The 13,451-nt window shown below is 42.9% G+C and overlaps 4 protein-coding genes across 9 annotated transcripts; 3 read left to right on the top strand and 1 right to left on the bottom strand.

The window, feature by feature from the left end:
- The first annotated feature begins 380 nt into the window (after positions 1–380).
- Positions 381–3,847, top strand: LOC108089624. Of its 2 annotated transcripts, XM_017187988.2 has the most exons (3): positions 381–597; positions 666–1,064; positions 1,110–3,847. In XM_017187988.2, the coding sequence occupies exons 1-3, from the start codon at positions 579–581 to the stop codon at positions 3,599–3,601; spliced, it is 2,910 nt and encodes a 969-aa protein (XP_017043477.2). In that variant the 5' UTR covers positions 381–578; the 3' UTR covers positions 3,602–3,847. The 2 variants fall into 2 exon arrangements, with proteins under 2 accessions (XP_017043477.2, XP_043063735.1); XM_043207800.1 differs by having other exon boundaries at positions 666–3,847.
- A 275-nt stretch (positions 3,848–4,122) lies between these two features.
- LOC108089492 (pneumococcal serine-rich repeat protein) lies at positions 4,123–12,261 on the top strand. 5 transcript variants are annotated; one of them, XM_017187775.2, is made up of 11 exons: positions 4,123–4,271; positions 4,460–4,556; positions 5,074–6,057; positions 6,114–6,707; positions 9,193–9,650; positions 9,963–10,823; positions 10,909–11,129; positions 11,191–11,461; positions 11,523–11,693; positions 11,752–11,859; positions 11,915–12,261. In XM_017187775.2, exons 2-11 carry the CDS (start codon positions 4,484–4,486, stop codon positions 12,062–12,064), a joined length of 3,891 nt encoding a protein of 1,296 aa, XP_017043264.1. In that variant the 5' UTR covers positions 4,123–4,271; positions 4,460–4,483; the 3' UTR covers positions 12,065–12,261. The 5 variants fall into 5 exon arrangements, with proteins under 5 accessions (XP_017043264.1, XP_017043267.1, XP_017043266.1 ...); XM_017187778.2 differs by having other exon boundaries at positions 4,124–4,271; positions 5,317–6,057; XM_017187777.2 differs by having other exon boundaries at positions 4,124–4,271; positions 5,317–6,057; positions 10,882–11,129.
- Positions 6,903–9,156, top strand: LOC108089493 (sentrin-specific protease 1). The gene is made up of 2 exons (XM_017187779.2): positions 6,903–7,150; positions 7,206–9,156. Exon 2 carries the CDS (start codon positions 7,802–7,804, stop codon positions 8,972–8,974), a length of 1,173 nt encoding a protein of 390 aa, XP_017043268.2. The 5' UTR covers positions 6,903–7,150; positions 7,206–7,801; the 3' UTR covers positions 8,975–9,156.
- Positions 12,250–13,362, bottom strand: LOC108089495 (splicing factor 3A subunit 2). Its single transcript, XM_017187780.2, has one exon. The coding sequence runs from the start codon at positions 13,251–13,253 to the stop codon at positions 12,468–12,470; it is 786 nt and encodes a 261-aa protein (XP_017043269.1). The 5' UTR covers positions 13,254–13,362; the 3' UTR covers positions 12,250–12,467.
- Between the last annotated feature and the right edge of the window lie 89 nt (positions 13,363–13,451).

The raw sequence follows: 13,451 nt of genomic DNA, 5'->3' as shown, positions 1-13,451 counted from the left end.
CATAAATAATTAAAATTTAAGCTTTCCGCCACTTTTTTATTAATGTTTAGGCCCCAAGGTATCCATTAAAAAAAAAAAAAAAATTCCTAGACCATTTTTAGCAAAAGCCGCTAAAGCGCAATTTTACCTGATTTTTTTCTATGGTATCACCGTTTTCAAAAATAAATTCAGATCAAAAATAAAAAAAATTAAGTTAGACTCTGATTTAAGAAAAATTTTCCCAGCTTGCTTAATTTTAAAAACTAATTAGTTTTGTAGTTGTTTGTCATTATTTGGCAAACTTCAAATAAAAACGGCACAATTACTTTTATTACTTTGTTATTTTAAGAAAGTATGTTTTAGTCAATGAGCGATAGTCGATTTGTTTTACCAGCGAGTTTTGGTAACACTGACAATTGTTGAACGAGGAACAAAACAAAACAGAAAATAATATCAGTTTAAATAAAAAACGCGGTAAATTATACAACGGATTGGCGATAAAGCCGGATTTATTGTTCAAAAAATCGAACTTGAAATTTATGTAGATATATGTAGGAAAATTGCATTGTTTCGTAGCAGAACACGTGCAATTGTTGATAATGGCAGCATCTGAACAGGGTATGTTTAATTTTATGCTTAAGATATTTTGTTTGTCTTTTAAAAGGAACATGTGTTTTTTGTTTTAGGCAAAAGGGCTTCGAAAGCAAATCAAGATGCTACAAGCTCAAAAAAAAGGAAAACTTCGGTTAAAAAGAAAGAAAATATATCCAAGCCAGGCCATGGAGTAAGTACTAACAAAAACGAGGAATTTACTTCAAAAAGTAATTTCACAAGGAGACATGGAGATAAAAAGAATTCTGAAAATAGTTCAAAAGCCCCAAAAAAGAGGAGTTCCGTTGAGGATGATAACAATACAGCCGCAAAAAGACCACGAATTGATGCAAAGACAACTAATAATGAGGAAATACAGTTTGCTAAAAATTTAGTTGGTAAACAAGGGACTCCAGCATATAATGAGTTCCTGGACTATTTGGTGGAGTCGAAAAGTCTTAAAATTCTAAATGAACAAGGAATAAAGACAGCAAGTATGTCTAGTATTTTAGATAAAGCATATAATAATGCCTGCAAAGCCTTTAAAGATCTCTATAACTTGTGGCTAGACAAACATGGAAACAAAACACAATATCTAACGACGTTGGAAAAACAGGGGATAAATTTATCGAACATGTCTAGCATCTTAAGTGGATCTGGAGTGAATTCGGCGAAATCTTTTAAAGATTTATATGATTTGTGGTTTGATGAACATGGAAATAAAACGCAGTATCTTAAATCTTTAGAAAACGAAAAGATTAACTTACCCAACATGTCTAGTATCCTAAGCAAAGCAGGGCCAAACTCTGCAAAAGCATTCAAAGACTTGTACGATTTATGGTTTGATGAACAAGGAGGTAAAACAAGATACTTAAAAACCCTAGAAAAAGAAGGAATTAACCTGCCAAACATGTCCAGTATTCTGAATGGAGCTGGATTGAACGCCGTCAAGGCTTTCAAAGATTTATACGACCTATGGTTTGATGATAAAGGAAACAAAACACAATATTTAAAAACTTTAGAACGAGAAGGAATAAATCTGTCCAATGTATCCGGTATTTTAAGTAAAGCAAAGAATAATGCTGCCAAGGCATTTAAGGACTTATATAGAACCTGGTTCGACGAAGAAGGAAAAAAAACACAGTACTTAAAAAGTTTGGAAGAGCATGGAGTAAACCTAAGAAACGTATCAAGTATTTTAGGTGGATCTGGATCAAATGCCACAAAGGCTTTTAAATCTCTGTACTATATGTGGTTTAATGAAAGCGGGAATAGAACTCTTTACTTAAAAACACTGGAAGAAAAAGGCATTAACCTCCAGAATATATCGAGTATCCTTCACAGGGCAGGGTCAAATGCGGCCAAATCCTTTAAAGATCTATACGACTTGTGGTTTGACGAACAAGGCAACAAAACTCCGTTTTTGGAAACATTTGAAAAAGAAGGAGTAAATCTTTCCAGCATATCAGATATTTTACATGGAGCGGGTTCCAATTCTGCAAAAGCTTTTAAAGAACTGTACGACTTGTTGTTCAACGAGCAGGCAAACAAAACTCTCTTTTTGAAAACATTAGAAAAAGAAGAAATAAATCTAGCTAATATGTCAAGTATTTTGAGTGGGTCTGGTTCTAATTCAGCTAAAGCCTTCAAAGATTTGTACAACCTGTGGTTCAACGAGCAAGGAAAGAAAGCGAAATATTTAATAAGTCTGCAAAACGAAGGAATACTTTTATCCAATATGACTAGCATTCTAAGTAAGTCGGGGTCAAGTGCTCCAAAAGCATTTAAGAGCTTGTATGCCAGTTGGTTTGATGGCGATGGAAAGAAAACTGAGAAGCTAAAGGCCCTTGAAAAAGAAGGAGTAAATATTGCTAACGTATCCAGCATTTTGCATGGTGGCGGGTTAAATGCTCCTAAAGCCTTCCAAGATCTGTGTGATCTTTGGTTTGATGCAGAGGGAAAGAAAACTCAATACCTTAAAACCCTTGAGAAAGAAGGAGTAAATCTTACTAATATGTCCAGTATTTTATGCGGGGCGGGAATCCATGCTCCCAAGTCTTTTCAAGACCTTTACAATGTTTTCTTTAATGAAAAGGGAAAGAAAAGGCGACACTTAAAGCATTTTATTCAAGAAGAAGGAGAGGATTGTTTTACCATGCATAACTTATCCGGAATTCTAAGTGGATCGGGGGCAAAAGCCGTAGATGCTTTCGAAGAATTTCATAATGCTTGTTTTGATAATAAAGGAAAGAGAACAAACCTCTTAAATGACTTCTATAGAATTGGCTTTACGCCAAGTAATTTATCCTCCATATTATGTAGAGGAGGAATTCGCGCTTCAACTATTTTAAAAAGTTTTTACAGTGTTTGCTTTACTGATGACGGAGAGAAGTCCAAAATTATAAATGATTTCTTTGATATCGGTTTTAAGCCAGTGGATTTATGCAGTCTATTGAGTGGAACAGCTGGAGCCTTAGAAAAATTACACAAATTCTGTTTTATAGAAGAATCAAAGAAGTATCTTGAACATTTCTTAGATGATATAGAAGGTTTTACGCTGACTAATTTATGTAACATATTACACGGAGCAGAAGATAATGCGTGTTCAGCTTTAAAAGACTTTCATGACGTTTGTTATAATGATAATGGTAAAATATCTGTACTTTTGGATGATTTCTATAATGCTTGTTTCAGTTCAAGCGATTTATCTGGGATATTATCCATGACAGGAAGTAATGCCGCATCTATTTTGAAAAGTTTTCATAAGTCTTGTTTTGATAATAACAATTATTTAAGCCACTTTCTGTCCGAGGATAACATTTTTATGACCAAGGACCTAACTAAAATATTATATGGAGCAGGGACTAATGTTTCTCAGACTTTTGAAAGGTTGCATGGTCTTTGTTTTAATGAAGCTGGTCACAAAACAAATTACCTAAAGGGCCTTATTAAAGACTATCCATCGAATGAAATTATTAATATTCTATACAATAAACTAAGAAGTTCTTCATCTACAAGAGGCAATACATAATTTTAACAAAAAAAATAGAAAAATTTGTTACACGTGTGATTTGTATGGTTCAAATTGTATTTTTACCTAAACCGGAATACAACATTTTACTAATAATGGAAAAAAATAAAGAATCCTGTTAACTTTCTTTTTACATTAAGTGCTGAAGAACTAAACCTAAAAAATCGTGACCAAAGTAAATATACATCAAAAAAATTGTGTATGTATGATATGAATGAGTGTTAAGTTATTTGTAATAAAAGTACGTTAAAAATATAACTGCATTTTTATTTTTGAATCTGTGCTTTCCCTTGAACGTTTTCCCAGGTCCAAACAAATATTTTATCGCACCGATGGATAGAAGTTTATACCCTTATTATATGAACAAATTTTAAAAGGTTGTCCTATTTCGGAATGTTTTTATTAATAGTCTTTTAATTTTATTCATCAGCTGCTACAAAAAATACTAAATGTTTTTTTTTAGCCAACTATCGATTTGTGTTGCTATACGATAGTCGGTATTATGTAACCAACTGAATATGGTATTACTAACCACAATTAAGCCTTGTTGAGTGAAAAGAAGAGAAGAGAGAGGAAAAACAAGAAAAGCATTTTAATTAATAGAAAGCGCGGTGCAAAAAGTAAGCTGTTATTTGCTGAGTCGGGGAAGTGCTACTACTAAGCATAAAAGGCAAGTTTCATCTATATCGCTTCAAAAAACCGCCTATATCCGCTTGTTTTCTTGTGTGTGCGTGTTAATACAATTCGTGGATACATAGTGCACATTGATAAGAAGAGAAGGAGAGGGTGGAGAAGAGTGGGAGAAAAGCATGTACAACGTGGAATTGCCTTCTAATTTGAAATTGTTGTGCTTCGCAGAACTCGTCAATTTAACTCGGAATTATGAGTGCGTCAAGTGAAGGTGGCGCGGGAGGAGGACCGGTGGGTGGTGGAAGTACAGCTGCAGCCCCATCAGGTAAGTTCGCCGATATCCAAGTGGAATATTTATATTTATATATGTATGTACGTACGTACCCTGTGTACTAGCCTTCTGAGAATGTATGCGTCTGTATACATAATATTTTCGTGTCTCTCTTTTGCTCTCGCATACGCGCACTGTTTGTTTCCTATTCCTCTTTGTGGCCACTTTCGCAGCAAAGACTGCTCTCCGCTCTTTGTGCGTGTGTATGTGTTTGTTTTGTTGTTACTGTGCATTCGTGTCAGGGTTGCCAACAGCCCTGCAAATCTAAATTCCTGTCCTCGACCAAAACAGAAGTAAATCAATGGATCTTAAAAAGCCTCAGTAATTTAAACTAATTAATTAATATTTAAAAACAATTATGAACTGACTTCTGGTTTTTTAAGTTAAGATCCAAGCGATTTATGTCTTTGTTGATGTTGCTTGATAGTAACACCTGTCCGTCCATTGTGTGTTTTCCATGTGGAACCATTAACCGTAATCTCACAGAAGCTACACACTGCCACCCGCACAGCACCCCTGAAAACCATTAAGATACGCACCCAACCACTGCATCCCCATGCACTGCCATCGCTGTCATTGCTGCCATCTTTATATCCATCATCATCATCATTGGCAGCCACTGGATCTATATCCGCAACAGCCACCGCATCTGCATCCGCATCCGCATCCCTGGTATCGCACTCACATCCGCCCCTGCAGCTGCGCGGCGTCATAAACAAGTACTCATTGCCATCCCATTTGCCATCCTCTGCAGCGCACTCGGCGGTGGCCGCCAAGATCACCCACGTGAAATCCGACGGCAGCGGTGGGATATCGATATCTGGCACTCCGATCCTCAGCGGTGGCACCATCAAGGTCGCAGCAGCCAATCCCGTTCAGCAAACATCCTTGGGCGGCACACCCATATCTCTGAATGCGGGCCAAGCCACGACGGCGGCTTCGATACGGGCCATCGGTGCCGGAGGTCAGTCGACGCAAGTCCGAGTGGTGATGCCCATGATCAAGCAGCTGGAGAACGTAACGGCCACGGGAAGGACTCAGATTACGGCCATACCAGCTGCTCCGGCGCGGAGTGGGGCGAATGCATCGATAACGGTCACCAGGCCAGTAACCCAAGCCACCTATCTGCCGCGAGCCAGTGTAACGGCCACCCAGATGGGTGGTGTTGGCGTGGGCGTTGGACAGCGCCTCGTGACGCCTCTAAGAGCCACATCCTCGGCCACCGTAACGCCCACTGCACCCACGGTGCTCAGTTCAACGGGAGGATTTGTGCGCGGAGCAACGGCATCGGTTAGCAGGAGTGGCGTGGCGTTATCATCGCAACCGCCGTCAGCGGTGATCTCGTCCAGCAATAGTGCTGCCTGGATGCAGAGTTCCGGCGGGCAGGTGCAGCTGATCCGTACCATTCCCCAGGCACGCCAGAGGATTATAACCACATCGGCGGGGGTTTCTAATGCCAGTGTGGTGACCACTACGCCCGTGCAGGCGCAAACAGGTAACTTATCAATTGACTTTCGTCTGAAGCAAACCTCTAATCTAAATCTCTTCTAGCTTTATCTGTTTCGACTGGCCAGCCTTTGACGTCACAACAGAATGCGGGTCCTGGCGGAGGTCCACAGGCCTATGTTGCCACTGTGTTGCCCCAAAGGCAGCACCAAGCCACGCTCGTCTACTCCTCGAATGTGTCCACGCCCAATGTGAGTCAGAATCCCGGGCAGCAATTCAATCCTCGCTTTGCCGTGGCCACGCCCACGGGTGGAGTAACTACCACGACTCCCGGCGGCACTACAGTGACACCTCGACAGGTGCGGCCCATTCCGCCGGGCAAGATTTTCCCAGGCGGCAAACTGAACACCACGAGCATTAGTCTCCGCGCTCCGCCGACCATCCCTCAGCTGAATGCCAGCGTTTCGGCTTCGCCGACGCCAGTGAGTGTTTCTGGCGGAGCAACAGTGGCTCCCGGGCGGGGTCCCGGGGCCGGAGGAACTGCTCTGACGGCCACCAATCTGCCCACAACACGGATCATCCAACTGCAGCAGCCGGCGACGGGAACGACGCAGCAGATTATCGGAGGCGCCGCTCGACTGGCCGGGAATGTTATGCTGCAGCCCTTCCTGATGAGCACCACCGCAGCAGCTAAGATGGGTGAGTTGACGTCGCACTTGTAGCTCATAAGCATGGGTATTTTAAGTGAGCTTTCAAAAGAGCAAGAAGAATAAAATCTAACATACTCAGGTGCAAGCAACCACTTTTTTAAAAATTATAAAATGCTTTTGCATACAAAAATCAATAGGTTTTATTTTACAATACACTTTCTAAATTAATTTATTAAATCCAGTCTGAAATTCTTCAAGCAGTTCCACTGCATTTTGTCATTTTTAACACTAAATATTCGTGTTGGGTTGAATATTTTTATTTGAAAACTATCGCTTTGAAATCGAGAAAGCACAGAACTAAATGTCATTTTGAAGCGAAAGTACAAAAAATTATAAGAAAACAGCTTCAACTAAAACTAAATTAAGTTTATAATCGGCTCACCAACGTTTAGTGAACCACTTTTAGTTAATCGAGGAAACCCTTAAGCGGAGGTAATGTGAAGCAATCCATTACCTAAAAATTGTCATAGCTTATATATATTTTTAGGCCTTTAAAAAAAGGACTGAATTTTTTATACCTATTCCGTCACATCTAACAAGTGGATAAATGAATAAGAAAAAAACACTCATTCTTGGAGAGGAGGCTTCAGGATCTAAAGTCAAAATCACAGAAGGTTCTGTGCAAACTGACGTCCTAACTCTTCCGAAAAAACGATGCAGCACCGACGATCTCCAACCAATCAAATACCAGTGTATGGACTCCTCTTTTGCACACTTTTTAACTTACAAGGCGTCCGAGGATGGTAATTCCATCAACACAATGTCAGAGGAAAACACGGACTACCAACCAAAAAGTCCTAAGCGACTGGCTATATTCAAGTCACCGATTTTGACGCAACAGGATGTGTGTGATAACCTTTCTCTCACTTCTTCAAATCGATCACCCTTTAAATCACCGACACAATTGAGGAAAAGTCTACTTGCTTTGGAGAGAGAGCAGTCGGAGCGAGAGCGATTCCTCGACCTTCTCGACGATCAATGGCGTGAAAAAAAGCAGCAGGGTTCTGTATCTAAAAAGATTTAGCCCCGACTGAACCGGCACCGAACGCCTCAAGGGGAATTTCACTAGAGCAGGTGAAGGAAATGGCTCGGTCAATAAAGAAGTATTGCAGAATGATTCGCAATCTGTGGAGCGGCACCGAGTCCAAGCCTCCAGAATCTCCTCCACAGAACATACAAATCCAGGACACTCAGGAATCCCCTCCGGAGAGCATAGAAATCCAGGACATTCAAGAATCCCCTCCGGAGGGCACACAAATCCCGGACACCAGCGAGGTAAAGGAAGAAGCCGAAAATGTGGACCACGAAATGGAGCAAGCAGAGCCCACAACTTCGCCTCTTAACCCACAAACATCCTTGAATCAATGCAGCATTTTATTTGAAGATGACAATATAAAAAACTCAACAAGGATGTCGGAAACAAAAAACCAGGAAAGAAAACCAGTCTTGAAACATCCACTTAAAAAGTTTAAAAAAGCCAAAATTCAACGTCTTAAATTCGAAAAGTTTTGGATGGACCGATATAATAATGGGGCGGTAAAAGATAATAAGGTGGCAAAAGAACAAAAAGTGGAACATTTGCCACTGACTAGAGAGCACTTCGAGCGATTCATTCAATTAGCTGAGGGTCCTAATCGGGAAACACTTGTGACTAAGTTCAGTTTGGCTGTGAGCCGTAAGGAAATCAAAATTCTCCTCAATGGCATGTGGCTCAATGACATGATAATCAACTTTTACATGAATCTGCTAACCGAACGCTCGGAGAATAAGGCTGGCCAGCTGCCCAGCGTTTATGCCATGAACACTTTCTTTCTGCCACTCCTCCTCAAGAAGGGACATGAGGGCGTCAAGCGTTGGACCCGCAAGACCGATCTCTTTAGCAAGGACATTATTCCGGTGCCGGTGCACTGCGGCGATGTGCACTGGTGCATGGCCATCATCCACATGCGGGATAAGAGTATTCTGTACTACGATTCGATAGGTAAGGGCAATCAACCAGTACTGGACGCACTGAAGATTTATATCCAGGAGGAGTCCATGCATAAGCGTAATCTGCCCTTTAATATCAGTGGCTTTCGCATCGAGAAAGCCAAACACATGCCGCGTCAGACGAACAGCAACGACTGCGGCGTTTTCAGCTGCATGGTCGCCGAGTTCATAACCCGGGACGCTCCACTCAACTTTACACAGAGTGACATGGACTATTTTCGCAGAAAGATGGCTCTGGAAATTTTGGACGCCAAGCTGTGGCTCTAAACCGAAAGAATATAAGGAAAAATATCTGCTTTTGTTACACAAAATTCACATTTTTCATAAAACCTAGGCAGGTTTAGATAATTAAAATGGCTAATTTAAAAGATAACAACAAAACTTTGTACTTGCTCCTTTAAAAGCCTCTTTAAAAACCTCTTTAATAAACGTTGAACCTTCACTTTAAATAACCTAATATTATATAAATTTTAAACGTTGTACAGGCATTCGACCACCGGTAACCATGACCGCCAAAGTCCAACCATCGCTAACTATCACGCAGCTCAATCCCATTGGAAAATTGTCGACCACCGGAGGAAGCGGAACGCCCACAATGACGCCACAGGGCGTGGCCAGCATCCAGGCGGTACCAGTGCCGAATGTTTCGGCCAGTGTGGTGAATCCTAGTTCGGTTGCTGGGGCCACATCGGCAGCTGGAGGAGCCACCGTTCTGCCGCTGACCATCAGCGGAAGAGGCGGAGCCGTGGGACCGGGTGGTAACATCCTGACGGGCACCCTGACGCCCATCAAGAATGCCAGTGGCATTACACTGGGCAAGATGATGATGACTCCGGCTACAGCGGCGCCTGGAACAGATGCATCCGGCACGAGCGGAGCAACAGTGACGGGTTTCCAACGCACATGGAACCCGGTGGTGGCTTCACAAAGCCAGTTGATGAAGGTGGGTTTTAAGTGCAATCTACATGGTTTTATTATCTGTCGGTTCAGTTAGTTTAAACCATTTAACTACTTTTCATTATTTTAATGAAAATATTAACTATTAAATACAATAGTCAAAATAATGCAACCAGTTAAATTAGGTAAATGACACTTGACAGTTAATCTGACAAATAAAATGTACCTCTCTGGTTACTACAAAATGAGTCATTTTTTCATAAATAGTGTAACTACAATGAATTGTTAAATAAAACTAAAATATTATTTAAAATTTTAAAAAAAAACTTATAATTAAATTTATATTTTTTTTTTATAGATCGATGAAAAGGGAAGTGCTGCCACAATCTACTACGAATCCATGCCGGCCTCCGCCTCCACGGGCGTTCTATCATTGACCACGACTACGGTGACGCAAAGCACCCAGGCCCAGGCGCAATTGGTTAGCAGTGCCGGTGGAAGTAGCTTGTCGGTGTCTTCGCTGCCGTTTGCCAGTCACACGCCAACCGGAGCGGGATCCACTGGATCCGGATCGCAGGCCACTTTCACTGTGCTGCCCTCAGGTGCCGCAGGTGCGGCTACTCGAACCATAGGGCACCAGCAATTGATAATACCAGCAGGACCGAACAGTGCGCCGCCACAGCACATGGTTATTCCGCTGCACACATCCGTGAAGGTGACAACGGGGGCGGGCAACCCGCAACAGGCGGCAGGAAGTGGAGCACTGCTGCCCAGCTTCATGCGCAAGCGAGATGCAGACGGATCGCCCATTCGAGCAGCCAAGAACCTTGGACCCACTTTGCTCTCGATGGCTAGCAACACCAGTGGTCCTAATATGCAGCCAGCTCCAGGCACCACCTTCAATATCCAGCCAGTATCCGTGGCGGTGCCGCCATCTGTGAGCTCTGGACTCACCGTTGAAGCTTTGGCCAAGAAAGACAGAGAGCGCGTAACCCATGGAGCGGCAAGCAGCGCAGCAAGTGTGCCAGCTACAGTTAGCACCGTATCCTCAACGAGGAATTCGCGGGCGGACTCGCCAGCTTCATCGGACGGCTCGACGACAGTATCAGCGAACTCCTCGCCTGGTGTGGATCAGCAGTTGGACAGAATTGGTGAACCGCCTGCAACTGGAGGTGCAAGTGGACGGGATAATTCCACGCATTTCAATCCGATCAATGAGGTTTGTACCCAAATGTATACCAAATAAAATAGCTTGCTAAACATTCATTAATTCAAAGATGTACTCTTCGCACCAATCGATGCAGCAGAACGTTGGTCACTCGACACTTGGAGCCCGCAGTGGCAACAGTGCCTTTGTGGATGTTCAGGCACCGACGCCACAGCAACAGCATCCCCAGCAGCAGGCGCCGCATCTGGTGGGTTCGACGCAATTACAACAGCAGGCGGGAACGCGTATGAATGGCACTGGCAACAGTTCCAGTTCCAGCTACGATTGCTCCTCCCGAAAGAAGCCGCGACGATCAACGTAGGTTTATCAACTTAGAAATTTATACAGAGAAATAATCTTTCAATTTTTACCTTCACAGAAATGACAGCCAGCACTCCACGCAAAGTGCGGCATCTTTGTCGCTGCCTCCTCCAAGTGCAGAACCAACGCCGCCGGCTGGCGCTTCCTATATGCAGAAACACAACAATGGAGGTCTGCTGGTGACAGCGGCGACACCAGGAGTGGCACCAAACAGTACTCCTGGCGATGCCAACCATCGGAACACTACACCCGCTGTGACGGGCAACAAGGAGAACGCCAATCCAGTAGACTTTGTTATACGACGACCACGCAATTGTGCGCTGCTTAATGTGAGTTTAATGGCAACTGCGTTATAGGATACAAAACTTAAATATTACTATTGATTTGCAGACCTACAAACCCACTCATAAGTTGGCCAACAATCATTTCCATCGGTATACGGATGTGAAGCCAAGGGAGGAGCGACGGGCCACAGTTATTGATTTGGCAAATCAGCCAAATGTCCAGGGCAAGATCAATGGATGGAAAATCTACCATTTACGCTCGCAAATGGAGGACTTGGTAAGAAATATGAATCCAATTATTGGAAGGATTTGTTTTAACTTTTTGTTTTTTGTAGAATGAATCGGAGGTTTTTAGTATGGGAAAGCTAGAAACCATGCTACAAGATTTGGAAAAGGACAAGGAGAAGCACAGCGAAATGGAGCGTGTCACTGAACTGCTGAAGGTGCGTTTATAAAAAGTACTTCAGAACCCAACTAATAAACAAATTATTTCTTCAGGGAAACATTCAGCGCAGCAAGATAATTACCGATGGCATCAACGAGGCGCAAAATCAGTTGATGAAGATCTTTGAGCACAAGCCTCATGTCTCAGATATTATCAACCGATGCGCCTCAAAGCGGAATTTTAAGAAACGTGAAAAGATTTAAAATCGTTTGACAGAAGGAAGCCCAGCCAAGTGTATTGATATAGTGTACATTGTCTAAGTTAAGCAGATTCTAATTAAGCTAATTACCTTAAACGCAATCAATTTGTAAGACGTAACATTTACAAAGAAAAAAGCAATATTTTTTCATTTTCTTAAGTCAAAAAACGTAAATACAAAGCCCTCAAGTTGTATTAAGAATAAAATTGTTTTTTATTTGAATGGTTGTCTGGGTTAAATTTGTGATTAAATTGAATTCAATGAAGTTCTCGGTTATACAAAACTCAAAACTGGAAACACAAAAGGTGCAATGGATTTTAATTTGTCATTTAGTCACTTAGATGATGATTCTGCTTTTTGACAACCAAATTAATATTACAAGATCTCCAGGGAACCTCCTCGTTGAATTACATGGGCGGGGGTGGAGGAACGCCATTGAACATCGGATGCATTGCAGGGCGAGGTGGACCCGGCATGGGAAATCCACCGGGCGGGCCGCCCAGCGCCCGATGAAGATTCGGTGGCGGTGGCGGCATGATCTTTGGCTCAAACTTAAAGGCGAACTGCAGGAAGAACTGCTTGGTGTCGCGATTCCAGTGCGTCCAGAACTTGCCCTCGCTCTTCTCGACTTCTCTGGAGGGCACTTTGAAGCCGATGGTCTCATATGGCTCGGAGGCGAACAGAAGGTACTGCCATTTGCGGTCTGGTGGCTCGATCTTTTGCTCGTAGGCGGACATGAAGCGATGACGCGGAACGATGGACTCCGTGATCTCAGGATAGTCGATCTGGAAAAGCAGCGACTGCTGCCCATTGTTGGGATCGCGCTGCTTGGTCACCCGATAGCCGGGTCGTCCGATCTTCACGAACTTTTTCGGCTCCACACGGGGCTTCTCTGGCGCCAGCAGCGAAGAGGGTGCTTCTTTGGCCTCCTTTGCCGCTCTTCTAGCCAGATTCTCCTGATGCTTTTTTCCTTGCGTGTGGGCCAAATAGCTGCCCTCGTTGTTGTGCAGCGTCAGACACAATTTGCACTCGTAGGAGCCCAAATGGTTTTTCATGAAGTACGGATCCTTGTTTAGGTCGATGGTCTCCAGGGCCAGTTGACGCAGCCGCTCCTTGCGGTCGCGGTTCGTCTCCGACCAGGAGGCCACGCCTCCGCTGCCAGTCTTGCCACCGGCGCGGTTCTGAAAGTCCATTTTTTCAACTTTACTTTATTTTCAGTTCGTTTAAAAAGAAAACTAGGTTTCACGTTGTTAAAAACTAGCCGACAAATTGTTTTTAGTGGTGTACAGAACAGGGTTGTTAGAGCAGCTTGTGGTGGGAGTCGATTGGCATATCGATAGTTCGATATCATATGCTAAAATTTTTTTGTTGTGATTTTCTTGCATTTAAAA

Source organism: Drosophila ficusphila, unplaced genomic scaffold (genome assembly GCF_018152265.1).
Source record: "Drosophila ficusphila isolate 14025-0441.05 unplaced genomic scaffold, ASM1815226v1 contig_286, whole genome shotgun sequence".
Taxonomy (NCBI): domain Eukaryota; kingdom Metazoa; phylum Arthropoda; class Insecta; order Diptera; family Drosophilidae; genus Drosophila; species Drosophila ficusphila.
This window is presented reverse-complemented; position numbering and strand designations above follow the sequence as displayed.

Bases quoted from the DNA above. Each gene is read 5' to 3' on its own strand.
- LOC108089495 (XM_017187780.2), bottom strand. From the start codon at position 13,253: ATGGACTTTCAGAACCGCGCCGGTGGCAAGACTGGCAGCGGAGGCGTG.
- LOC108089493 (XM_017187779.2), top strand. From the start codon at position 7,802: ATGGCTCGGTCAATAAAGAAGTATTGCAGAATGATTCGCAATCTGTGG.
- LOC108089492 (XM_017187773.2), top strand. From the start codon at position 4,484: ATGAGTGCGTCAAGTGAAGGTGGCGCGGGAGGAGGACCGGTGGGTGGT. The intron at 6,058-6,113 runs GTAACTTATCAA...AATCTCTTCTAG, and splicing joins GCCCGTGCAGGCGCAAACAG to CTTTATCTGTTTCGACTGGC. The intron at 11,860-11,914 runs GTGCGTTTATAA...TTATTTCTTCAG, and splicing joins GTGTCACTGAACTGCTGAAG to GGAAACATTCAGCGCAGCAA.